At 36.6% G+C, this 24,065-nt stretch overlaps 2 protein-coding genes across 3 annotated transcripts; both read right to left on the bottom strand.

Moving 5' to 3' along the window:
- Positions 1-79: 79 nt before the first annotated feature.
- Positions 80-22,511, bottom strand: Coq9 (ubiquinone biosynthesis protein COQ9, mitochondrial). 2 transcript variants are annotated; one of them, XM_071595165.1, is made up of 6 exons: positions 22,416-22,511; positions 19,196-19,378; positions 12,684-12,834; positions 5,423-5,612; positions 3,111-3,320; positions 80-252 (listed from the first exon to the last, which is right to left on the bottom strand). In XM_071595165.1, the coding sequence occupies exons 1-6, from the start codon at positions 22,471-22,473 to the stop codon at positions 223-225; spliced, it is 822 nt and encodes a 273-aa protein (XP_071451266.1). In that variant the 5' UTR covers positions 22,474-22,511; the 3' UTR covers positions 80-222. The 2 variants fall into 2 exon arrangements, with proteins under 2 accessions (XP_071451266.1, XP_071451267.1); XM_071595166.1 differs by having other exon boundaries at positions 5,423-5,609.
- Positions 20,244-22,343, bottom strand: LOC139696396 (glomulin). Its single transcript, XM_071595143.1, has one exon. The coding sequence runs from the start codon at positions 22,145-22,147 to the stop codon at positions 20,342-20,344; it is 1,806 nt and encodes a 601-aa protein (XP_071451244.1). The 5' UTR covers positions 22,148-22,343; the 3' UTR covers positions 20,244-20,341.
- Positions 22,512-24,065: the final 1,554 nt, after the last annotated feature.

Genomic DNA, 24,065 nt, shown 5'->3' with positions numbered 1-24,065 from the left:
TTGAATTACTTTTTCTTATTAAAATGGTATGCATCAAGGTAAAAACATAGATGTATTTTATGAAGTTTTATTAGGCAATACAAAATTGTTTGCTTTTATACATATACAAGTATTTTCTCTGTGTGACGATAGTTGCAGTTATATATACCAATCTCTTACTTGCTTTTAAAGCTAATGATTACACACAGCCATTGATTCACGTTCACTATTGTTTACTACCTATCACCTATTCAGTCCCAAGATATTTCTGGCCTGAAAAGAAAAATGAACCTTAATTAATTAATATGAAAGAGAGTATACTAAAAAATTTCAAATTCTTGAAATTTAAAGACCAATTAATGTTGTCCTACAAGTTATTATACATACTAATTGCCAATACCTCTTAAATGACATCAGTCAATCAGGGTGCATGAATATTTTTTCAAGGGGTACATCAATCATTAACAGTACAGATTATATATTTCATTGTGACAATTGGCAATACATGGGGTGGAGAACAGGGTCACAGCCTATGCATAGTACATGGAAGAATTTTACTAATCTAGTCCTTTATGAATTGACCTTTGACTCATCTGTGATATTACAAAGAATATTTTTGCAGTTGGTTAGATTGAGCACTGCCAATAAAAAGATATGGCTGAGCCAGGTAAAATACTAAGTGTTAGACCAGTTAATGGCGAATAATATTCATATCAAACTTAGAAGCAAATGTGGATGGCTACATGCAATAAGTAAGAATTGGTAATAGTGGGGAATGATTGGGGAAGAGTGAAGAGCTGGTGAAATAGGACTTAAAACTTATTTGCAGATTAACTTATCCAGTCCTGGCATAAGGGTGAAGATACAAAATGATGAGGATTGTTGCTGTAGATGTGAATACTATGAAAAAATAAAGATGGCAAAAAACCTAATGCAAGCATATAAATTTCTCCATTAATTCATATATAGCATTTTTATATTTTGTTGATGGCAAACAATGTGGCATCCTGGAATGACTTTTCATCCACTGCGGGTCAATCCAGATAGCACATTGACACTTGGTTACCAGTCTATAAACAGTGTTCAATCAATCAGTGTGGGAAAAGGTTGATCCTAAGGCTATAGAATACTGGCTATTCATTTTGCAGTCTACACGAATGAGTCTTCTCGAACCAATCAGTCTTTTCCACTGCGCAAGGTAAGCTCAGTAGGTTGAGTGGAGTAGAGTCAGTGTTAATTGTTTCTGCACGTTTTCATAGGACTATTCTATTTTGACTAGTCAAAATAGGGGGCTGGCTAATGAACCATTTGCAGATAAGCTTCAACAATAATTGGAACATGCTCCTTTGATAACTCTGGGCACTGGTGGTTAATTGTTGTTATACGAAAACCTTGTCATATTTATGTATTCAATAACAGAATTAAGCCCATTGTACTAGAACCAAGCATTACTCTGGTGATTTTAACTAAGTGGATAGTAAGAGTGTCAAAATTTTGAAATACATTAATCCATATCTGGAACTTCAGCACCCACTCTCATACATCTGCAAGGGATGCAGCACAGATTTTTTGTATGGGTAGGGTGTCGTGCAGGATTAGACTGGGCATCTTACGCTTCCAGCAAATGTCATAATGGTAGGTGCTCACATGGATTGGTCAAGTTTGATAAAAAAGACTTAATAGCTTTCAGCCAATATCTATGGAAGCATGATATTCATTACTGTTAACACCAAATTAAGGTTTCAAGTGTGTCTGTCGATTCTCAGGATTATAATGGAAACATTACATAGCCTAAACACCCAAGGTATGACAGTTCTTCATACTTTTTAAGAGATTTGTATAGAAAATTGATCAGTGCGCACCTTGCTTTTCAGTGAAATTTAAGAATACCCACTTGTTGTATTTCATTAAAATCCAATTGCATGATGACGGAATATGCAAAATTTTAGCTCCAACAAATTAAGTATCATTTGCTACCCTCAAATTTATAATTATTCAGTTAAAAAATAGCATTTTCAAAATGCTGCATTCACTACTATTTTTAATTCTGCCTTACCCGAGTTTGCATTGCAAAGAGTAGGCAATTTCTGATGCAGCCTCCATTGAAGTTAGCTCATCCATGTAATTTTGCATCAAATATAATACCTTGGTCATAGTGATGTAATATTCTGAAATGCAGAACTTAGTGAGAACCCACAGCTAGTGGGTTGAAAGAAATCTCTCTACCCTGGATATGTGATTTTTTGCATTCCCTGTGCCCAATATCAATTTCTATCTTGACTGATCAAAATCAACATTCAGGTTGATCAGATAGGTATGGCAGTTTTTCATAGAGTTAAATTAAGGTTAAAAAACAATACCATTGATAGGTATTTAAAATTAAGAACCATACTTATATTAATGGGTGTCATAATTGGAGGTTCACCTTTGGACATCATGTAATGCTAGATGGTTACTGAATGGTAAATAATCCATAAACTTCAATCAAACTAAGTGATATAATTGACTGTGAACTATTTACTTTAAGCAGAAAACTTTCTTTATTAATGAATTGGAATGGAAAATATGCATTTATAACCATTATTAAATTTTCTAACCATGCAGGAAACTATAAAAAAAACTAATGGGGATTTTAACAACCTCATTCATGAGACCAAATCACATAAGGGCACAGAAGATTTGGATATGGAATGTATGGTTATAGTAGTGAATTTGGATGATCCATAGTCACAGTTAAACCCAAGTGGTAAGAGTTTCTGAATGCCAGGACTTTCTCTGGGTTTATTTCAATACCACAGGACTTAGTATCAGGTGAGCTTTATCCTCATCTATGTTATTCACCTGATTTGAGACTGGCTATTTTTTCTCTACAATTTTGAATGACTTATTGAAATAGCATACTTAGAAAGGAAATTGCATCCCTTCATATTTTGATCACTGAAGTGGCTTCATAATAAAAGAATTCATTATTTTTTAATTATTAGATAGTTGAAACATTCTGCGAGTGAAGTTTTGACTTCTTCCGGGAGCACATTTTCATTCTCCTTAGAGCAAGACACAACATTAAAACATAAATTCAATTGCCAATTAAGGCATAATTATCAAATTAACTGCAAAAAATAATTAGTTACCGTAATAAAAGTAGCCATTGCAGTCTCCTGTGCCATTGATCCAAAGTCCCCTGACTTTTTGAGGTAGCTTTGTAATTGTGTCACATCTTCAATCCTTCTGTCAAGAAAGTTCCATGTTGCTTCATAGTCCTCTGATGAGTCTTGTATTAAACTCAATTCTGTTGCTTTGTACACACCTGCCAGCGCTATCCTCTTGGTGTACCAACTAAACTGCAATTCAGATTGAAATTCACAATCTCTGTTATCTATGGTAAAACAATTTAAGATATCAATTTGTCTTATCAGCCATAACAAGTTCCAGCATAGTTACAAAACTAGCGAGGAGCTAGAAAGTTATATAAAATCATGAACGAAGAAAGCGTTAGGTAATCTTCTAAAAATAAAATCATGGATTCATCATAAAAAATGAAAAGTAGTAAAGATTATGGTGGTAGCATGATAGCACTCAATTTCTAAAATAATCCAATATATGCACTCAATTTTTGTCGGTGATACATTTACAGATGTTAAAAACAATTTTCTGTAGCTCAAAGAAACAGAAAATAAGTTAAACCGACCAAGTTTTTGCAGAGAAATACTTTGGAAGACTACATATAGAATAAGAAGTGAAATTTCAATCTAAAAGGTTAATTTGTTTCGACAATGCACCAAAAGATATGTTAAATCATAAAGGAGTAGTTCTTCACTTCTATTCTTCACTTGGTAGAACAGAAAATTCATTAAAGGTTATCTGATTATTAAAGACTGATACTTTTTTATGAACTATTTATTTTTATGATGAACAAATCAATCTAAATATCCATGTACGCACTTGGAAGCATAGTCTTTTTCCTCCTCTCATTTTAATCCACTGATTCAAATGACTTCAAAGTATATGGTGCAAGCCAGCCTTTGTGGCATGGATTGGAAGTAACTCTTTAGGACTCCAGAACTTATAACCAATGGCCCCACATCTCTTTGGGAAGGGGGGCAGGCACAGCTTCAATATAAAGGGAGCAAACCAAGTAATGTAACATTCATGCTAGATATCTAATAATGCTTTCATCTATAGGAAAAATCATGTAATAAAATCATTTCTCTTTTTTCTATTATAAAAGTTACAATTTCTGTCCCGAGAGAGCCAGGTGCAGTCGTAACTTGTTGGGAGCAACAGATGTATTCCGTACAATTTTCACCATGCAAATTTCCATCAAATGAAAAAATTTCAACATACAGGAGATATGGATGCGCACCATTTACCACAAATTGAAATAAACAGAAACTAAAAATCCCAGTTTCAAGGCTAAGAATGTAATTTCGAAATGATATTTGCCGTAATTATTATTTTCAAAGACAACATATAAATAACTTCATTTTGCAATAAATGTCTCCCAGTGAAAAGCTTTGTCGCAAATGACTGACTATGCAAGAGGTATATCAGTTAATAATTTCAAATCAATCCATAAAATAAGAATTTTTTTATGTGTATTTTCTCACAGAAGTAGCCATGGCAAATGCAACCAAACTTCTTTTTTTTTCTTTGTTCAAAATGATGTTCTTAACTTGAAGTAATGAACTGCAATTTATATGCAATGGCAATTGCTGATGCTGTCTGTTTTTGAAGTAACACCTTCAGGTTAATATCCAAACTTATCCTTTTCAACATACATTTTAAAGGATTTTCTGTTTCATCAACTGCATACACCTTCCCTTTATTACTCATTGTTTCTCAACTTCAAAAATCCATATTATTGATCAAATAAGGGTTAGGTGGAAAAAGTGGCTAACTAGTCTCAATCTCACTCCAAAAACGATGTTTTACTATTATTAAACCTACGGCTGTGTCACAAGAGAAGGACTAATGCAGCAACTTTACGTTCAATGAATGTTATTGAATCTGACTGACCTGAGGGAGATACAAACAAGAGAAGACCAAATGTCGGCAAGAGTGTATACCTGAATTCACTAAACATGTTTTGCATGAAAGTGAGTGCAATGTTCTTCATACCATGATTGAGTACCCATATTATTGATAACCTAATATGCTTTAACAAATAAAATAATATGTTTTACATATATAATAAGTTTTAGCTGAAAAATAATTTTGTTTTTCAGCAATATTGCATTGGGTTGACGAAATTCTGCAAAACAAGGCATGATTGCTTCTCATATTAAGTCTATGGTCCTGATGCTGCATATTTCCATTCCAGTAAATGAAGGCATGCACCTGCTCAGTGAAATTAATGGTGGGAGAGCTACTCTTTCTCAGTCAATGAACATTTTACCCACCACCACTCAAACTTAAGATCTCTACTCCCCAATATGTCACTTACATCAACAGCATTATCACCAGCATAATGGCAGATGTCATCGACTAGAGTAAGAAGATTGGCAAGGGATACTGGAACATTTTGTGGCAATGTCATGATGGCTATAGCCTGAGGCCAATGTTTTATGTATGGGATAATCATCCTGAGACGAATCTCTACAGCATCACGGGAAAACTTTGATGGCTTCTTCCTTCTAATCAAAAAGAAAGTGTATAATGAGCAACAATTCATAAATCACATGCAGAAATTTTGAAAATGACTTCCTTTATAACATAAGAATATGCAGTTGGTGAAATTTATGAGTTTGCCCTTTAAGTAATAAGAGTGATATATAATTATTGAATAATTAAACTTGGTATTTTTTCACAAAACTTTGTGAAAAATTACCAAGTTTAATTATTCAGTGATCATGAATTCTCACAAGGAAGAGCCTGAAACCATCGAATTCGTAAAAAATAATTGGGAAACTTGCGTACACCCTGATGAAGGTACAAGTAAGAGCCTACTGAGTTCTCTAAAAACCCTTATTTCACACACATAATTCCTTTAAGATAATCTCAAATCAGATAGGAATGCATTCCCACAAAAGGTACACTAGTATCAAATAGAAAAGAATCTAGCCTTTACCAACTGTGGTTAAAGCTATCACTGGGAAATACACCATGCAAAAAATACATTATTTATTATTATAAGGTAATCTACTGGTTAAGGTAGGTTTTGGATGGACACAACTACCAAAGAAATATTTTGGGACTCCTAACAAAACAAAACACAATCCAGCCACCTATTCTACTTCAGGTCCCTCTTCATCTCTGAGTACTTCTTCCCTTAATCCAGTCCAACACCCCTATCCTGTTCCTGCCCTTTCCTCGCTTGGCTATATTACAATTTTCTCCCCTACATTACAGTTTTCAGCATCTCCCTGCCGATCAATATGCCCTTCACCCATTTTTCCTGCCTCCTTGGGATTTCTCTCTAATAACCCCTCTCCTTGCCCAACATACCAAGTACTTCCTCATTTGTATTCCTTTCTGTCCATTTCACCTTCTCAATTCTTCTCCACACCCACATTTCAAAAGCCTCCAATCTATGTCAATCCTCCTGCTTCAATGACTACGTTTCCACACCGTACACAGCTACGCTCCATATCAATGTTTTTACGAGTCTTTTCTTAACATCCTTACTCAACATCCCTGCCATCAACTCCCTCCTTCTTGTGAAAGCCTCTTTGCCTAGCGCTATTCTTCTCCTTACGTCCCTACTACTTTGACCGTGTTGGTCCAAAACACCTGCGATATATGTAAACTGTTCTACCTGCTTTACTTTTGCTCTTCTATTTTAATGTTTACCTAAACCTTTTTCTTTCTGGCAAATCGCATAACCTTTATTTTATTAATATTGATTCTCATCCCATATCTGCCGCATCAAATTTCCAATTTACTCAACAATGCTTGCAACCCATTGGTTGACTGACAAACTAAAGCTTGGTCATCAGCAAACCTAACTGATTTACGAATTACCCTCCGACTTCCATTCCTACCTCCAGTTCTTCCCATGCCTCTTTAATCATTTCCTCCACATATATGCTGAACAATAACAGTGATGAGTTTTTCCCAATTCACTCTATCTAACGCTTTTTCAAAATCTATGAAACAGGCAAATACATCCTGATTGTATTCTATATTCCTCTCGATTAGTGATCTCATTACTGCAATGGCATCACGCGTGCATCTTCCCTTCCTGAACCCAAACTGACCATCCCCTAAGTAATCATTTGCCCTACTCTCTATCCTTTTGTTGATGATCCTGAGAGCAACTTTAGCTGCATGGGATATCAAACTTATTGTCCTCTAGTCCTCACATGATGTAGCATTTACCTGTTTTGGCATAGGAACTAAAACTGATCTCACAAAGTCTTCTGGCCAGATTCCTTCCTCATAGATACTACGAATCAGTCCACATAGCCTCTTCCTCCCACATGTTCCTAAACCTTTTAATAGTTCCACAGGAATGTTATCTACCCCCATGGCCTTATTTATTTTCATCTCCCTTAATGCCCTTTCTATCTCATCGTCGAGTATGCCTGGACCTAAGCTATCTTCCTCTACCTCATGTTCCTTTTCTATGTCTAACCTTGTTGGCCTAAGTTCTTTACCATACAGTTTTTCTACATATTCCTTCCATCTTTCTTGGATCTTTTGTGTGTCAACTATTATCTCACCCGACTTATCTCCAACTGTTAGCACAGATCTTCACTTCTTACTTCCCGATAGTGATTTAATGTTGCTGTAGAGCGCACCAATTTCACCCTTCCTTAGCAAACTTTCCATATCCTCACACGGCATCTTCCACCATGCTTCTTTTGCTCTATTTGCTGCCTGTTTCAATTTATTATTTGACTTTTTTTTACTTCATTTTGCCTAACTCTGTGTTTACATTCTTTCCTTTTCTTCTCCCACCCAGCTTTGTAATCATCTCATCCATGATCCATGGTTTCCTTGTCCTACATAACATAAATTTATGCTCTTTCTACAGACCTCCAGACTCCAATTTGAAAACACTTCACACCCTCAACGATCAAATTTACAATTTTACACGTAAATATAATAACAGCATAAACATAATTGGTGGCGACTTTAACCTCCCTGGTATAGATTGGGACAACAATATCGTTAAATCTGGGACCCGCGATCGCGAATCTTGCAATTCCATGATAAAATTGGTTCAAAGAAACTCCCTCCATCAAGCAGTACGCATGCCCACCCGTGGAAAGAACATATTGGATCTATTTCTTACAAACACGCCTGAACGTATTATTAGTGTATCAACTGATGAGGGCTTGAGTGACCATAAAGCAATTAATGTCCACTTGGACATAGAAATAAAAATGATTGTTAAACCCAAAAGAAAAATTTATAATTACCATAAAGCAGACTTTGAATCTTTTGCCAATCAATTAAACTCTTCACTACCCGAGTTCAAAACCCGCTTAAGTCATGTCAACGTGGAAGAAACTTGGACAGAATTTGTCAATATCATGCAAAAAGGAATCGTAGATTTCATACCTATAAAATACGTTAAAGCAAATCGCGACCCCAGGTGGTACAATAAAGACGTTAGAAAAGCCCTTTGAAAGCAGAGAATCCTACACTCTAGGGTAAAGAGGGCAGGCGTGAACACATCATCCCCTGAGAATAAACAATTATGGGACACATATAGATCCTCTAAAATTGAAACCAAAACACATTTACGTAGCGCTTTACTGGACTTTAAACCCAAAGTACTTTGCGAGCACTTGGACACTGACCCCAAAGCTTTCTGGTCATATGTTAGGGAAGTAAATGGGAGTAAACAAACCGTAGCTTGCTTAAGGGATTGTAGCAATATAATTCATACAGACAGTGAGGGTAAAGCTAACATCCTAAATTCATTCTTCCAAAGCATTTTCTCAAATGATGTTGCCACCACATATCTCCAAGAAACAATGCATACTCCACCCATGGAAAAAATAACAGTGGACCAACAAGGAATTCTAAAATTGCTTAACGAGATTAAACCCAACAAATCCCCGGGTCCCGAAAATATAACAGCTAGGGTGATAAAACATTTAGCTCCAAACATTGCCCCGTACCTTGAGCTTATATTTAAAAAATCCCTCACAGAGTGCAAAGTACCTAAGATTTGGAAAACCGCGCAAATAACGCCTTTTTTTAAAGGTGGTGACAGGGAGGATCCCAGTAATTACAGACCTATATCTCTCACTTCTATCTGTTGCAAAATCTTAGAGCACATAATTGTCAGTTCAATAATGAGACACCTTGACAATATTAACTTTTTAAGTCACAATCAACACGGATTCAGGAAAACCCGCTCCTGCGAGACCCAATTAGGATTATTTACACATGATTTACTTTTATCGGGTGAGAGAGGTAGGCAAGTGGATGCCATCTTCTTAGATTTTCAAAAGGCATTTGATAAGGTCCCACATGGTAAACTCATTCATAAATTAAAGGTCGCGGGTATAAACAAGGGCGCCATAAGTTGGGTTAAAGATTTTCTTTCAGAGCGGGAACAGAGGGTAGTCCTTGATGGCGCTAGTTCCGACAGCGTTCGAGTCACATCGAGGGTACCTCAGGGAAGTGTGATCGGGCCGTTGCTTTTCTTGATTTTTGTTAACGATTTGAACCGCGAAGTGAAAAGTAAAATTAGGATGTTTGCGGATGACACGGTGATCTATCGGGAGATATCTGGGGATGAGGATCGTTTTATTCTAGAGAAGGATTTAGATTGCATTACTAAATGGTGTTCTAACTGGGGATTGACTCTAAATTATAATAAATGTTCAGTGGTAAATTTCTTTAAAAGATCAACGGGATTTGCTTACAAATTAGCTGGAGGTGACCTAGCAGTAGTAGATACGGTAAAATACCTAGGTGTCACATTCACAAAAGACTTAACTTGGGGGACTCACATACGTAAAGTCTGCGGTCAAGCATATAAAAAATTGGGATTCATTAGACGCATTGTCGGCAAAAGTGACTCGAAGGTCAAGGAACGTTGTTACCACGCTCTTGTAAGGCCTCATTTAGAATACGCATGCAGCATGTGGGATCTGAGTGAAAAAGGTCTCATTCGGGAAATTGAGAAGGTTCAATGCCGGGCAGCCCGTTTTGTAAAAAATTCCTACGATAAAACGCAAAGCGTCACCGAAATGCTCATGGATTTGGGGTGGGAATCATTGGCTGAGAGACGATTCAATGCAAGATTGAAATTATTAAATAAATTTAGATCCGCATGTTTCAGCACCGAGGTCTCGCAAATTATTCGTACTCCTACATACATTGGTCGCTTGGATCATGCCTATATAATTCGGGAAATAGATGCCAGAACTAGCCGACTCAAGGACTCCTTCCCACGTACAATACGGGATAGCAACTGCAGGGTTATAGACAGCAAAAATTCCACTTGCCACCCTCAGCGTCTAAAAAATAATTAGTTGTATTTAAATGCATGCTCTTCCACTAACCTTATGTGTTTTGTTATTATACCCATTCTTTCCGAATGACCTCATTCGTGTTCTGTTCATCTGTTTTTAAGTTTCCCTTTCAATCCCTTGTCCCTCTCCGCGGGGGGAAATTCCTGCTACCTGCAACGTTGGGTCGCATTCCTTGCCTTTTACAGACTCTTTGGGAGTAGAGTGTTTCGTGGTGCATTTTCATGAGGTGTTTCAATTTCTTGCTTGTTTTGTCCTGGCTTCCGTGTTGTAGGATGGCTTTCGTGCTGCATCATGGGGTGCAGTTTTTTAGTTGTTTTGCGGTATATGTGTTTGCATGAGTATTGGATGAAGGGATTTTTGCATGAGTGTGTGCGCTGCTGTGGGTGTAATTTTCCGTGTTGTTTTTTTGCATGTGGTATTTTTCCTTTTTACGGTTGGTAACCTAACACCCCCTGCCACACGCCCTTGCGGCGGCTTGCGGGGTATTATGTAGATGTAGATGTCCTTTTCCAATTAACAGTTGCTCTCGTGTCTTCCCATTTTTCTTCGATAGTACTCAGCTCTTTACCAGCATCCATAATTTTTTCTACAGCCTGCTGATACTCCTTTCTTGTCAAACCATTTAATGCTTCTACATTCCATTTTCTAACTCGCCGCCCCTGCCTTATCTTTTTGAAATGGACGCTACATTTCATAATAACTAAATCGTGGTCAGAGTCCGCATCTGCTCCCGAGAAGCTGTGGGAATTTATCACACTGTTCCTAAACCTGTGCCTAACCAGAATATAATCTATCTGATACCTTCCTGAGTTGCCTGGAAATTTTTATGTATACCTGTGCCTTTTGTGGTGTCTAAACCAAGTGTTGGTGATGACTAACCCCGGTCTCCTGCAGAACTAAATTACTTTCTGCCCACGGTCATTCCTTGTACCTAAACCGTAGTCTCCCACCTCATACTTTGCCTACCTATTCCAATTCCCCGTCACTATCAGATGTTTCCCCGCAGGAACACATGCGATTATGTCCTAAAAATATATATAATATTAAATTTCATCGTATAAAATGATAATATTGTTAAATATAACAATCAAATACACAACTAATAAACAATTGAAACGAGGAAAAACATTAAAACTAAAACATATTGAAGTCAATTTTCATAGGTCCTCATTCTATAGTGTACCCAAAAGTAACCAATCAACTGTTTTTGAATTATTGAGGTTAGATTGGTCAAATTATCAATTTGAAAGATGATTTAGAGTTTTAAAAAATGACGGATAAATTCTCAAGTTCATCGAAAACCAAAAGAAAAACTAGTGGGTGTTACCTCTTCTGGTAAAAGTTTTGTAAGCGGTAAAAATTTCATAAAAAATATAATACATCAGCATTGTATTGCCCACACAATACTTTAATTCTTAAAAGTTATATAATATTAGGGAGAGTGCAAAGCATAGCTAAATCTATTTAACTTCCTAAGATGATTACAACATCTAAAAATTCTGTAGGTAGCTGTATAAGCTGATCAGCATATCCACTAATGACGGAGAGAGACTTTCATGGGTTTTTCCTGGAAGTTTGGTGAACTGAACAAGTGATTTATTCAGAGCCACAAAAAACTTAACTCAATATTTTACTGTTCTTTTCTTTCAATCTTTACTTAAGGTGCCAGTTATCAACTCCATTCTCTTGGTATAAGCTTATCTTATGTAATTATTGTTTTTATGTCCTTATCACTTTACTCACTCTCTAAAACACTTCCTAAATAGGTGACCCGTTCTATTCAATCTACTTGATGTCCCCCAATTTAAACGTTTATCTTAGCTTTCCTATTTCTCGAGAACCTCAATTTTTTTTTAAATTCTTATCCCACAACTATCTCACTGATTCTGTGTTTTGGATGTAATTTCACACAAAAATGAGATATTAATGAAAATCAATTAAACCTACAACAAAACCATTCTTTCACATAAATGTTTATTAAAAAAAAGCCAAGGAATTTTGTTAACTTATCAGTGAAATCAGCATGGAATCTGTGAGAGTCCAAAAAACAGCTTGAAAGAAAATGTCATCCCATGAAGAAAAAATAAAGGATGACTGAATTGATGTTCAGGTGATTAAAATACAGATTAGAAGAATTGAGAAATTAATAGCGCTGATTTGCTACTATTTAATCAGTGTACCCAGCTAATCAGCTGCTAATGATACTCCAATTGCATCTCCCACAGTTAGCATGACACAACTCCAAGATTAATCAATAGGGAACTCTACTTTGAGAGGTCTTCTCGAGCTTCTTCTACTTCCTGCTTCAACCTCTCTGCTAAGTCATGGTTGCAGGATGTATAGAAGAAATTCACCAATTCTACTCCACCTGCAGGAAATAATCCATGTGCCACACCAGGATAACCAATACTCTCTGCTCCTGTGAGTAAAAATGTTTAAACTTGAATTAATTCTGATATATTTGTAAAACTCTTTTACTCTCTGGCAGTCATCGTTTCTGCACACAAAAATTACATCATCCTTCCCCCTAACACACGACATGCATATACACATTTCAAAGGTGGTATAGAATAAATAATTAAGAGCAGTTCAAAAGCACAATTGACTCTCCTGTAGTATTATTAATGGAATTTATTCCGAGAATACCTCATTTTCCCTAGTAGACTTTGAAAAAATTTAATTGCACCCATTTATAATTATCACCCTATACTTCTGCAGCTCATATTTCACTGGGGTTTTTACACATGTCATACTACCAACCAAGTGACTGCTTAGTCCTCCATTTAAAATTTTGGCAAGGTCTCTGTGGATACATATGGTATTTAAACAATTTAACAAAAAGAGAGTAGGCAATTATATCCAACATAAGTGTGGCCAGAGAAATTTCGTTGAAAGACTTCCATGATAACAACAGCAGTCAATTTATCTTCCAGGTGGGATCTCGTATTTTTTGCTGAATATATTTCAAGACATAATTGAAAGGAGAGAAATAAGGAATATCCTAGAGATATCAAGTCAAAATACACTTTTCAGCATGATTGATCCAAAACAAAAAAACAGATATACATGGAACAATTAAATAACAAGTCATGGAAGTCTTATAGCACTATTAAATGCAATAAAATTGGCATGTTTTATTGGCAAAATGTTTCAGTCACCTTCGTCCTAGTTGGTGTTAAATTAACATACTGATCCATGTGGTTATACCAACATTATTGTTGCAAAAACTATTAATTCATGCCTGAATTAGTAGACATATGAAGAGATTTCGGACATGACCTTCTGAAACTACTTCATGACTATAACCATAAACACAGTAATCAACCCGAAGGTTGGTTTGGTAGGTGATGGTAGAGATCACCCAGTACTAAACGTGACGGCATGAGAAATTCACACATCAGGGTAGGGGGGCCAGTTTCTTTCCCTGGGCCCGTTTTGGTTTTTCAGGAAGATCTGGTACCCAAAAAATCACATAGCTTGGGTGGAGCTGCAGGTGCCCAGAGAGGCTTGCCCGGGAATCGGACCCAGGCCTTCCGGTCAGTAGTCCAACGCTCCACCCCCTGGACTACCGCGACCCACCTCATGACTATAGTAACTCAAAATAAATGCATGCAACAAAATAATAATCCCACAACATATTTATTGTTATATCTGTAACCTCACCTGAATGTAAGAAAAGCAACAAAACTTGGGTTTTGCACTGAAATTGAAAATAAACAACTTGGCTTTTCCACACAGAACTTTCTGAGTGGAAATTTCTACGTGGAAAAGCCAAGTTGTTTATTTTCAATATGAAGATTTTCCACCAAGTCATGCCAGAAACTGTTTCATTTATTAGGTTTTGCAATAAATATTTTAATGTAGTATCAATAAATAGTTTGAGTTTCTTTAATCCCAAATCACTTGGTGCACTATTACATGTTACTACACAAAAATAAACATTTCAAAGAGGGAGTTGTTCTTTCCATAAGGCATGAACACAAAAAGAAAGGAAGGGGTACAAAGATGCAATGCTGATACCAGTCTTTAGTGGAGCAAGTGTGGATCCAACACCATGAAGAAACTCAATACATGGAGCATTGCTTCCAGAATGACTAGAGACTTGATAACTCATCACTATATAACTGATACTTCCATAATATGGATTAACATTTCAGATGGTTGGCACATTCCCACAATTAGTCTAGATCAGGAATATTACACTCCATACAATGGTGTCAGTAACAACTAAAGATGGCACCAAAATGGCAAAATTTATGCATATGAACCAAAACTGAATGTTCCACAGCCAAAACATCAGGGGAATGGTGGTGCTGAGATCTAAAATTGTCCAAATCGACAATTGGGCCCCGATAACAATGGTGAAACCAAGGAATATGCTACAAAAATGAGCAGTCACAGCATTTTTGAAAGCCATTTCAAAAATCATAATATCAAGCTTTTAGAAAATTACGATAATGATATCGAGTAAAATGACAATGACAAGCCTGTCCCTCTTCTTAAATTTTAAGTTCCTTTTCTTGAGAAAATGAATTTGCTTCATCAATTAGTGTCTGTGGTTAGTTTTATACATTCTCTCAACTCTTTAGTTGCTTCAGAAGTCACAAAACTGTAAAACAAATATCTTTACCGGACAAGTTTGAGTTCCACCTTTCTTTCATTTCCATACGGAGCTCCTCATCTCCTTCAACTATATCCAAGCATCCAAAACTATGCCACCCACCAGTTTGAAGTCTTTTTAAAAAATCTACCAATATCACATTGAAATGAAATAATTGACTTTGTAATTCCACACACTTTATTTTAAAAACACGACCCAGGTTTCGACGTTGAATGTCATCATCAGGTGGTCCTCATAGAAGCACGCGGGCTATATATACCTTCTGATCGAGGGAGGGGGGTTGGTCAGAGAGAGAGATTCGAGGGGTGAAAAGGTTACAATGTAGCTGGGAAGAAAAGAGAATTACATCTTTTAACTTAGAAGAGGGGTAGGTGTAGAAGTGGGGGGTGGGAGGGATACAAAATTTTGCTGGCAAGTTCATCCTTCCAAAGGACATATTTCAAAATTTCTTACTGCTCCAAAGCATCGAGCCTTTGACCATTTTCTTCAAAATGAATATTTTTGTCACAAAGTCACTTTTGTGGGCACTTTTGAGAGATGCTTTGCAAAGAGGGATATTATGTTCTTATTTTTTACACATGTTTGGTGTTCTTTAATTCTTTCTTTAAATTTCCGTCCTGTTTGCCCAATATACTTTTTTAAATAAAGTGTGTGGAATTACAAAGTCAATTATTTCATTTCATTTCAATATGTTATGCAAATTCCATAAAGTTACGCCTGAGACAACAAATTTTACCAATATCATCTTCATCATCAGGTGAGCTCTCTACATTTGCAGCCCTTCTTATATATACAGCCAGGGCGGGGGTGGGGTGGAGATAATCAGGAAGGTTTGGGAGGGGTAAAGTCAGGATGGGTTTGCGTGCCGGAGGGGAGGGCAGTTTGCCGTCACCTCCGCAAAGTTGAAGGAATGTGGAGCGGGAGGGAGAAGTCTACATTGTAGAGCTCTCGTGAGTCAGGGGATTAAAGAGGGTTAGATGAAGGGGAGGGGGATGTGTCATCGGCCACCGTGAGGATTGGGACTTTAAGGAGGGGAGAGTGGGAGGCATACAGAAATTCGTTAACAATATTTTCATTTAAACAAACACTATTTAAAATTTCTAACTGTTATAAGGCGTCTAATCTATAGCCTTTGCTTTCAACATGTAAAATTTCGAAATCAAAATCACTTTTATGGTTACTATCAATCAAATGCTTTGCGAATTGAGAGTGTGTGTGAGAGTGTGTATCACCAGTGTGCCGCCTAAAGAAGCTATAGACATTGCAGAAACCAAACTTATCCAGAATTCTGTGGCTTACCCAGTTATCTGTGAACTAATCCAACTGCTACAGACATGTGCTTTGCAAAATTACTTTAAATTTAACGGAAAGTATTTCAAACAGCCCAATGGCCTAGCTATGGGTTGCCCTCTATCACCGATTCTGGCCGACATTTATAAGAACCATTTTGAAAAGAACTTGTTCTCCTCGTGTAACGAACTAACAAATAATGTGTTGTGGTGGTATCGATATGTAGACGATGTGTTTTGTGTGTGGAGAGGCTCCAAAAGGCAACTTCAGCTATTTCTTACACATTTAAATTCTTAGAACGAAAACCTAAAATTCACCTATGAAGTAGAAGAAAATAATACACTGAATTTTCTTGATTTAAAAATTTCAAAAAAAACAACCGGCTTGATTTCTCTATCTTTCGGAAAAACTCATACACAGATCAAGTTATCCATTTCAAGTCAAGACATTGCTTCTCGCAAAAACTCTCCGCCTCCCATTCAATGATACACCAGTTGGTGAACGTCCCAATGTCGCAAAACAACGTCAAAAAAGAACTTACCACGATTAAATTGATTGCAAGAAACAACGGCTACGATGAGGAGCTAGTAGAGAAACTATACCGCAAAAAACTGAATAAAATGGCATTGAAAGATATTTACAGTGCCGAACCGCCACAGGACCCCGCAGCCAAGTGGCGCAGAATCCTTTATTTAGACGAATTTTCACAAAAATTATGTAAGAAACTTCCGAAATGTAGAATAAAGATAGCCCATTAAAACAAATCAAGCCTCAGGAGCCTGCTCTCCCACACAAAGGACAGAATCCCATCTAAGGAAAAGAGTGGAGTATATAAGCTAAAGTGCGATTGCGGAGCAATATACATCGGACAGACAGGGAGGAAATTCCAAGAACGAGTGAAGGAGCATCAAGCATGTGCAAGAAATAAAAAGATGAACTCTCAATTCGCAAAGCATTTGGTTGATAATAACCATAAAAGTGATTTTGATTTCGAAATTTTACATGTTGAAAGCAAAGGCTATAGATTAGACGCCTTATAACAGTTAGAAATTTTAAATAGTGTTTGTTTAAATGAAAATATTGTTAACGAATTTCTGTATGCCTCCCACTCTCCCCTCCTTAAAGTCCCAATCCTCACGGAGGCCGATGACACATCCCCCTCCCCTTCATCTAACCCTCTTTAATCCCCTGACTCACGAGAGCTCTACAATGTAGACTTCTCCCTCCCGCTCCACATTCCTTCAACTTTGCGGAGGTGACGGCAAACTGCCCTCCCCTCCGGCACGCAAACCCATCCTGACTTTACCCCTCCCAAACCTTCCTGATTATCTCCACCCCACCCCCGCCCTGGCTGTATATATAATAAGGGCTGCAAATGTAGAGAGCTCACCTGATGATGAAGTTTTACTTCGAAACCCGGGTCGTGTGAATAAATCGTTTTTGTGTGGAACTACAAAGTTAGTCCTTTCATTTATTTATAATGAATCGGTTCCATAAAGTTACGCCAGAAACCATTAATAATATCATCTTCATCATTAAACTATACAACTATCATAGATGGCACTATTGTGCTAATTTATTGGACAGAATAAGGTTACCTAACTTTTAACTTGGGGGGCATTTCGAATGAAAACCCAACGGAAGAACATACTACACCAGTCCACACATCTACAAGGATACAAGCCAACGAGTGCATGCTTCTGCAAGTTGTCACTATACAGTTCTCCTACCACACCAATAGCAGTATTGATACATAAAAACAGTGTTGCCACCTTTTGCACAGACTGTGTGTTATGGCAGGTGTTCGGTTTTCATTTGACTATCCCAAGTAACAGTATATTTATATAACATTTCCTTACAAGGAGCATATTCATTATTTTGAGTTCATTAGAGTCCTCAATACTTGGCCTAATAAAAATCTAAGGTAATAGAAAGAATAGACTTAAAATATTGCATTAAAAAATAAAACATAGCTGTTATGAAAGAGGAATAAGAACATACATTTTGTTATTACTAATTCAATGATTAATTACTATGTAATATTTTTTAATTTGGGATAAAAACTTTCTTGCTGCATACTTTCTATCATGAGTATGATAGTTAAACCAGACACCAAAAATCAAATTTAATTGCACTGGTGACAAGTAATTTTGTAGTGGCATATGAACTGCAGTATTTATTGCATTATCAATAGTAAAAGAAGGAGAAATTATCAAATACACATGGCAATAATGGAAAAAACACCTCCACTCCCAAACCTATATCCTGAGCAAATGAATAGGGAAGGCTGGTCAGTGAAAGAGGTGAAACCATTATCAGAAAGAACACCACCTACTAGGATAACTAGGTGAGAGGAAGATACAGGAACAGGTGGCAATAAGTCAACTCAATTCTCTAAATTAAATAATTCATCTTGACTGCCATTTCTAGTGGGTATTATTATTGTCATCTCTTGATGGCAAAAGAATAATAAAATATCCCTCCTGTCAGAACCTTAGATGCCGTAGAGAAACTTCTTCCACTGCAGACGTAAATCGATGTTAACTTTGAACACTTCGACAATTGTCAGGAATTTGTTTCTGTTCTTGTTTTAACCCAAAATGACATTTACCAGTTTTATTTATCAGGTTGCAATGACATGAACATTAGCTAATCCTGGATCACCAGTAACTAATTATGTTAAGTGGGCCTTAGCTTTTTAATTCATGACCATCGTTCATTGATGCCACCTATCCTTAGCTTAATACTATGAATTGGATTTTAAACAATTCTAAAATATTTTAACAATTAACTTTTAAGACAGTGAAATTGCTGATATGACATTCATATATCAATTCTTAGTAGCACACATTAGGAATGATTATCTCACCAGCACTTATTGCAGCTTTGGTCCAGCCATGGACACATACATAAGGCAGTGATGCTTCCAAAATTTTCTTTTTCACATCTGTGGCATCTACCTTGCTACTATGGTCTTTCTCATTACGTTCATTTTCCGAGTCACTATTTGAACTTGAGACAATGGCCCTCCTCAGCCTTTCTTGAGTTTTTCCTGTAATTATTTTAAAATAAGACATGCCTTTAGTAGATGCCATCCATATACAATTCAAAAATGTATCAAACTGATAGGTTTTGTCACATTTGACACTGGAGACAAAGAAAAACACACATGTACTGTTACTTTTAGGGAAAAATAATCTTAGAATTTATCAACTTTTAACTGGTTGAGACATTATTATGTCATGAATTCTAACTACTCAATACAATTTACCATTAAAAGTAATCGCTGCAGTCAACAGGTAGGATAAAGCCTGGATAAGAGCTACTGCTTTCTTCATTCTACACTTGGTACTGTGCAATATGGTAATTACCTGTTTCTTATATATTTGAAGACTCATTTAAGAGTTCCATTTAATAATTTATATGTTTTTACTTAATCAAATTTCTTGAAAACAATGGGTTTGAGTGAAAATTCTCAGCCATGTAATACCATTAAAGCATGTTCATGACCATAAAATAATATGAGAACTTCATTTGTCCCTATGCACAAATATAGGCTACTGGAATATTTTGCCTAACTCATACAATATAACACCAATTTTCTAAATAATGCTACGCCTAAACATTTGGCTTCAAACCTACAACATTTATCCTAATAAATATCAAAAAACACGATTTACTTCTACACATTTTTGTAAGAGTTAAATTGATGCCCAAAATTCACGTACTAGTCAATACAGACACCCATATGTATATTATTAACTTTTTCAATATGCAATCAATTAATTCCATTATGAGAGATCAAGTCTTGAGAGAAAATTCTTTCAAGCAGTTTGAAAAGCTGAACTTATTCCCATAACAAAAGACAATAAAAAACGAAAATAATTTACAGTGAAATCATTTATTATTAGCTTGCACATAAATATAAGTTTACAACAGAGCAGGGTAATGATGAAGATTCTATACGTCAGATTATTGAACACATTAAAAACTGCACACTAAATATACAAACAAATCACTTTTTCCCTAAACCAAGCTCCAGACATTCATTAAGCCTTCCCATCAGACTTTCAATTAGATCAAAGGTGTTCAGAGCTGACTCAACTACCATAATTTTTCTGTCAATTGGAAGATTTGGCAGGTCCATTCCACCTATTTTCACATTGATATCAGGCTCACCACCAATACGCTTTCTTCCTGACCTCTTCTGTTCTTCTAGGTCTTTACGTTTGACTTGGTAGTGAGCACGGGAGAAGTCAATACCTTCCCTCAGTGGAATTAAAAATTTACTACGAATAGCAGGCACATGCTCCCAAAAACCTAAACAGTTCATGTTGTCTCTGATTGCAAGGAAACGAAGAAGATTAAGTGCTGATAAAACCTGATCAGATGCCTCAAGAATGTCTGTTTCAGCCCCATGCTCCAATGTGCACCCTCCCTTTGAAAACAGAAGTGCTAGAAGCTTCTGTCCACTAAAATAGGCACTTGGCTTTAGAGAATTCTGATCTCCAGTTCCATTTAGGGTGAAAGTATTGACAATATTCTTAAGTTGGACGAGAAGAAATCCTGCTAAACCTGAATGGCCAGCTGATGATAACATGCTCATCAAGACTAAATATTTTCCTTTCTCATCAAACTTTCTGATGTACAATTCTAAAACTTTGACCCCAATCGTTCGACACTCACGCGATGAACTATAAATCATAGCGTTTATAACAGACTTTTGAAATGCACTATGTATACGCGAATCTAATACTTCAGAAGGTACAGATGAATCACCTTGCATTTCAACCACCGATTTGGCAAGAGCTAAACCTTTAAGCATATGTGCATCCTCCTTGGGGTTGAACAGTACAGTGGAAAGATACACACCGCATTGAAAGACATACAAATGGCTGTAAACACATGGGATTTTGTCAATGTCAACTGTCTCCGCAATGACAACGTAATAAAACACAGCATAACAAACTTCCGGAATTTTACTTGGAGTAAATGCATCACATTCATCGTCATCCTCCGTTTCTGCGGAACATTTTTCTTTCTCGGCAGGTTTCAAAGAGAGTTCATCAACTAGATCCAAATTATGCATAATATTACCAGAAATGCGAGCATATAAGTGCATTAATTTCTCCACATTCGACCGAGCCTCACTTAGGCATTTGCCATCATTGCTTAGGTCAAGCAATGAAAGTTTACTTCCAAAGAGACGTAACAGAAAAACTTGAAGAACAGTGGACATTTCCCTGAAAGAGGCGGGGTCTTCTGTGGACCCATGACTTATCTCATCAATTAATGGGTCAAGGCACTTGATTAGAGAAGAGTATATCACATTTATGCGTACAGCAGCTGGATCCAAATCTAATAATTTACGTTCATCTGATCCTTCTAAACCAGACATCTGAGGCGCATCAAGACTTCGCAGATGACTGAGAAATGCATTCAACAGCCACTTTAAAGAATCGCAACGCCTACGACTCAGCCTCATGTGGACTGTTATTAAAGGCTCAAGTAAAGCAATGAATAAAGTGTCATTGTTTGGGCAAGTTGCTTGATCAATGAACTCTAAAACTGTTTCTTCTGGATTGGTATTTTGTGCAACGAACATTAGTAATTCACTACAACATTGAACGAGTTCGGGAGACCTCTTAGTCACATCTCCATTTAAATGTTTGGAAATAGCAGATATGAGTTCCCAACTTTTGCTCGCCACAACTTCACGGAATTTCTCATTTTTCAAAGCTGCCACCGCTTCCTCTGTTTGAAGATTCTCAATATGATTGTCCAGTATTTTCATGAGCTCACACTCACTATCACTTGACATGGTGGCGCAAAACTTTCCTTCACAGTAATGACTACCTTAAATGCTGGATTTACAAGTCTTGTATATTTCCTCTCAAAATAATTCACTCAAAACGTTTCATTTAGAAAATCTGGGAAACTACCATGGTGTAACGATGCGCGCCAAAAACAAAAGAGAAAACTACACATTATTACTCAATTACCACAATATTATTGCTTAAAACTGTGTTTTACCGCAGTGTTCGATGGATCAAAAGGAAAATTTTGGCATTAGAGAATGCATGACTTACCCTGAAAAATACTTCTACGACTAAACCTAATACATTTAAATAGCATGGAAATAGCCATTCTTATAATACTGTCGGGATGTGTCGTTATTGAATGAACTCTTAATGACCGAATCACTGGAAAGAACGAGTGAACCATCTCGTGCAGGACTATTTCGTTGCTTTTTTGCTATTTGTTTTTATCTATTCCCAGAAGGTGTCACTAGCGTGATAAAATCGAACGTATGAAGCGGCAATTTAATAATTCTTTACTCGCAACTGATAGTGAGTCTCAAATTGATCAAACTGGTCAGATGATATAACTCCTTAATTTGATTTGAATTGGTTTGGTTTTCAGTTGTAGAATGCAATAGGACGTGGCGGAAGGCTGCGTAAATATATGGTAATTATTATGTGTTTCACAAAGACAAGTCAGTGATAATTTTTAAATAAAGCTCTAAAAAATGTTCACATACGCAAGTATTATCCAACCGCTGGCAGCTATTTAATAACGCTCAACTACGGCATTCCAAAAAATAATTATAAGGACGTTTTAAAGTTTCCATTAACAACTATTTGAGGCTTATCAAGTCATGTCGACCCCGGTGGTGGCGGGGTAACGTCCTCGTCTGCCATTCCAAGGGTCGCGGGTTCGATTCCCGCCTGGGTGAGTTTTCCTCCATCTAGGGCTTGGGTGTTTGTAAATGTGTCCATTGTTATCGTTGTTAATAGTTCGATGTAAAGGCCAAAATGTGCTGTTTTCGGACTTATTCTGAATAAATAAATAAATAAAATAAATGTAAGTTAATATTTTCTCGTTGAAATTCTATGATAAGATTTTCTATTAAAGGAGTTAGGCTTTTTTGCATTAACCATTTAAAGTTTCTTGCTCGCTGCCTTAATATATGGCTGTTTGACCTTGGGTAATATTCATTCCCTCGCACAATCCGCGAGAAAAACATTGAAGAGTACAATGTAACAAAACCGGTCGAATAAAAGCAGCTTATTCTGTGGAACGCAAAAAACAAGTATCTAATTTGGAAAAAATGACAAATGCAACAATTACATATACTTGATAATAAATATTGTACGTATATGCTGGAAGTGTGTTGTTCGAATTTCATGATAAGAGCGTGTAGCCAGAATGGTTGGACACTTAGCACCCCTTAGCAAATGTGTCTGCGGTGGCCAGCAGTGTAATGTATGAAAGTCACTATGAGAATATTCCAAAAATAATTCTACGCTCATTCTAAAAAATTTGCCATACCTAAGTTTTCACGTTCATAGTCATGGAATCTATCAGCAGAATAGCTCGATTGTCTGCTCACTAAGTTCCTCTAAAATATTAATTTAGCTTAAATAAAATTTTCCATATGATCGTAGCATCGGTCTGATCTCAAACTACCCCACTGCCTTTTGACGATCTTTGTTGAAGCAATCATTCCCAACTTTTCCTAATCACTGGAAATATTGGCTAAAACTATTTTTTTCGCATTCGATTCAAGAGAACATTTAAAAAATACAGCTGTGATCAGAAAATGTTTATAAAACTTATGGAAACGCTATGCACACGGCCAGGACACACGGCCCTTCTTTAGTTAGAGGGGACATCATATGCAAAAATATCAAACAAAAGACCTAACCACCTACGTTAGACCTATCAGAAACGCGTTG

This window comes from Hetaerina americana, unplaced genomic scaffold, assembly GCF_022747635.1.
Source record: "Hetaerina americana unplaced genomic scaffold, ioHetAmer1.1.p SCAF_7, whole genome shotgun sequence".
Classification (NCBI taxonomy): domain Eukaryota; kingdom Metazoa; phylum Arthropoda; class Insecta; order Odonata; family Calopterygidae; genus Hetaerina; species Hetaerina americana.
This window is presented reverse-complemented; position numbering and strand designations above follow the sequence as displayed.

Coding starts and splice junctions, on each gene's coding strand:
- LOC139696396 (XM_071595143.1), bottom strand. CDS start 22,147: ATGTCAAGTGATAGTGAGTGTGAGCTCATGAAAATACTGGACAATCAT.
- Coq9 (XM_071595165.1), bottom strand. CDS start 22,473: ATGGCTATTTCCATGCTATTTAAATGTATTAGGTTTAGTCGTAGAAGT. Junction 3,321..5,422: donor CTGGTGATAATGCTGTTGAT/GTAAGTGACATA, acceptor TCTGAATTGCAG/TTTAGTTGGTACACCAAGAG. Junction 253..3,110: donor CAATGGCTACTTTTATTACG/GTAACTAATTAT, acceptor TTTTCTTTTCAG/GCCAGAAATATCTTGGGACT.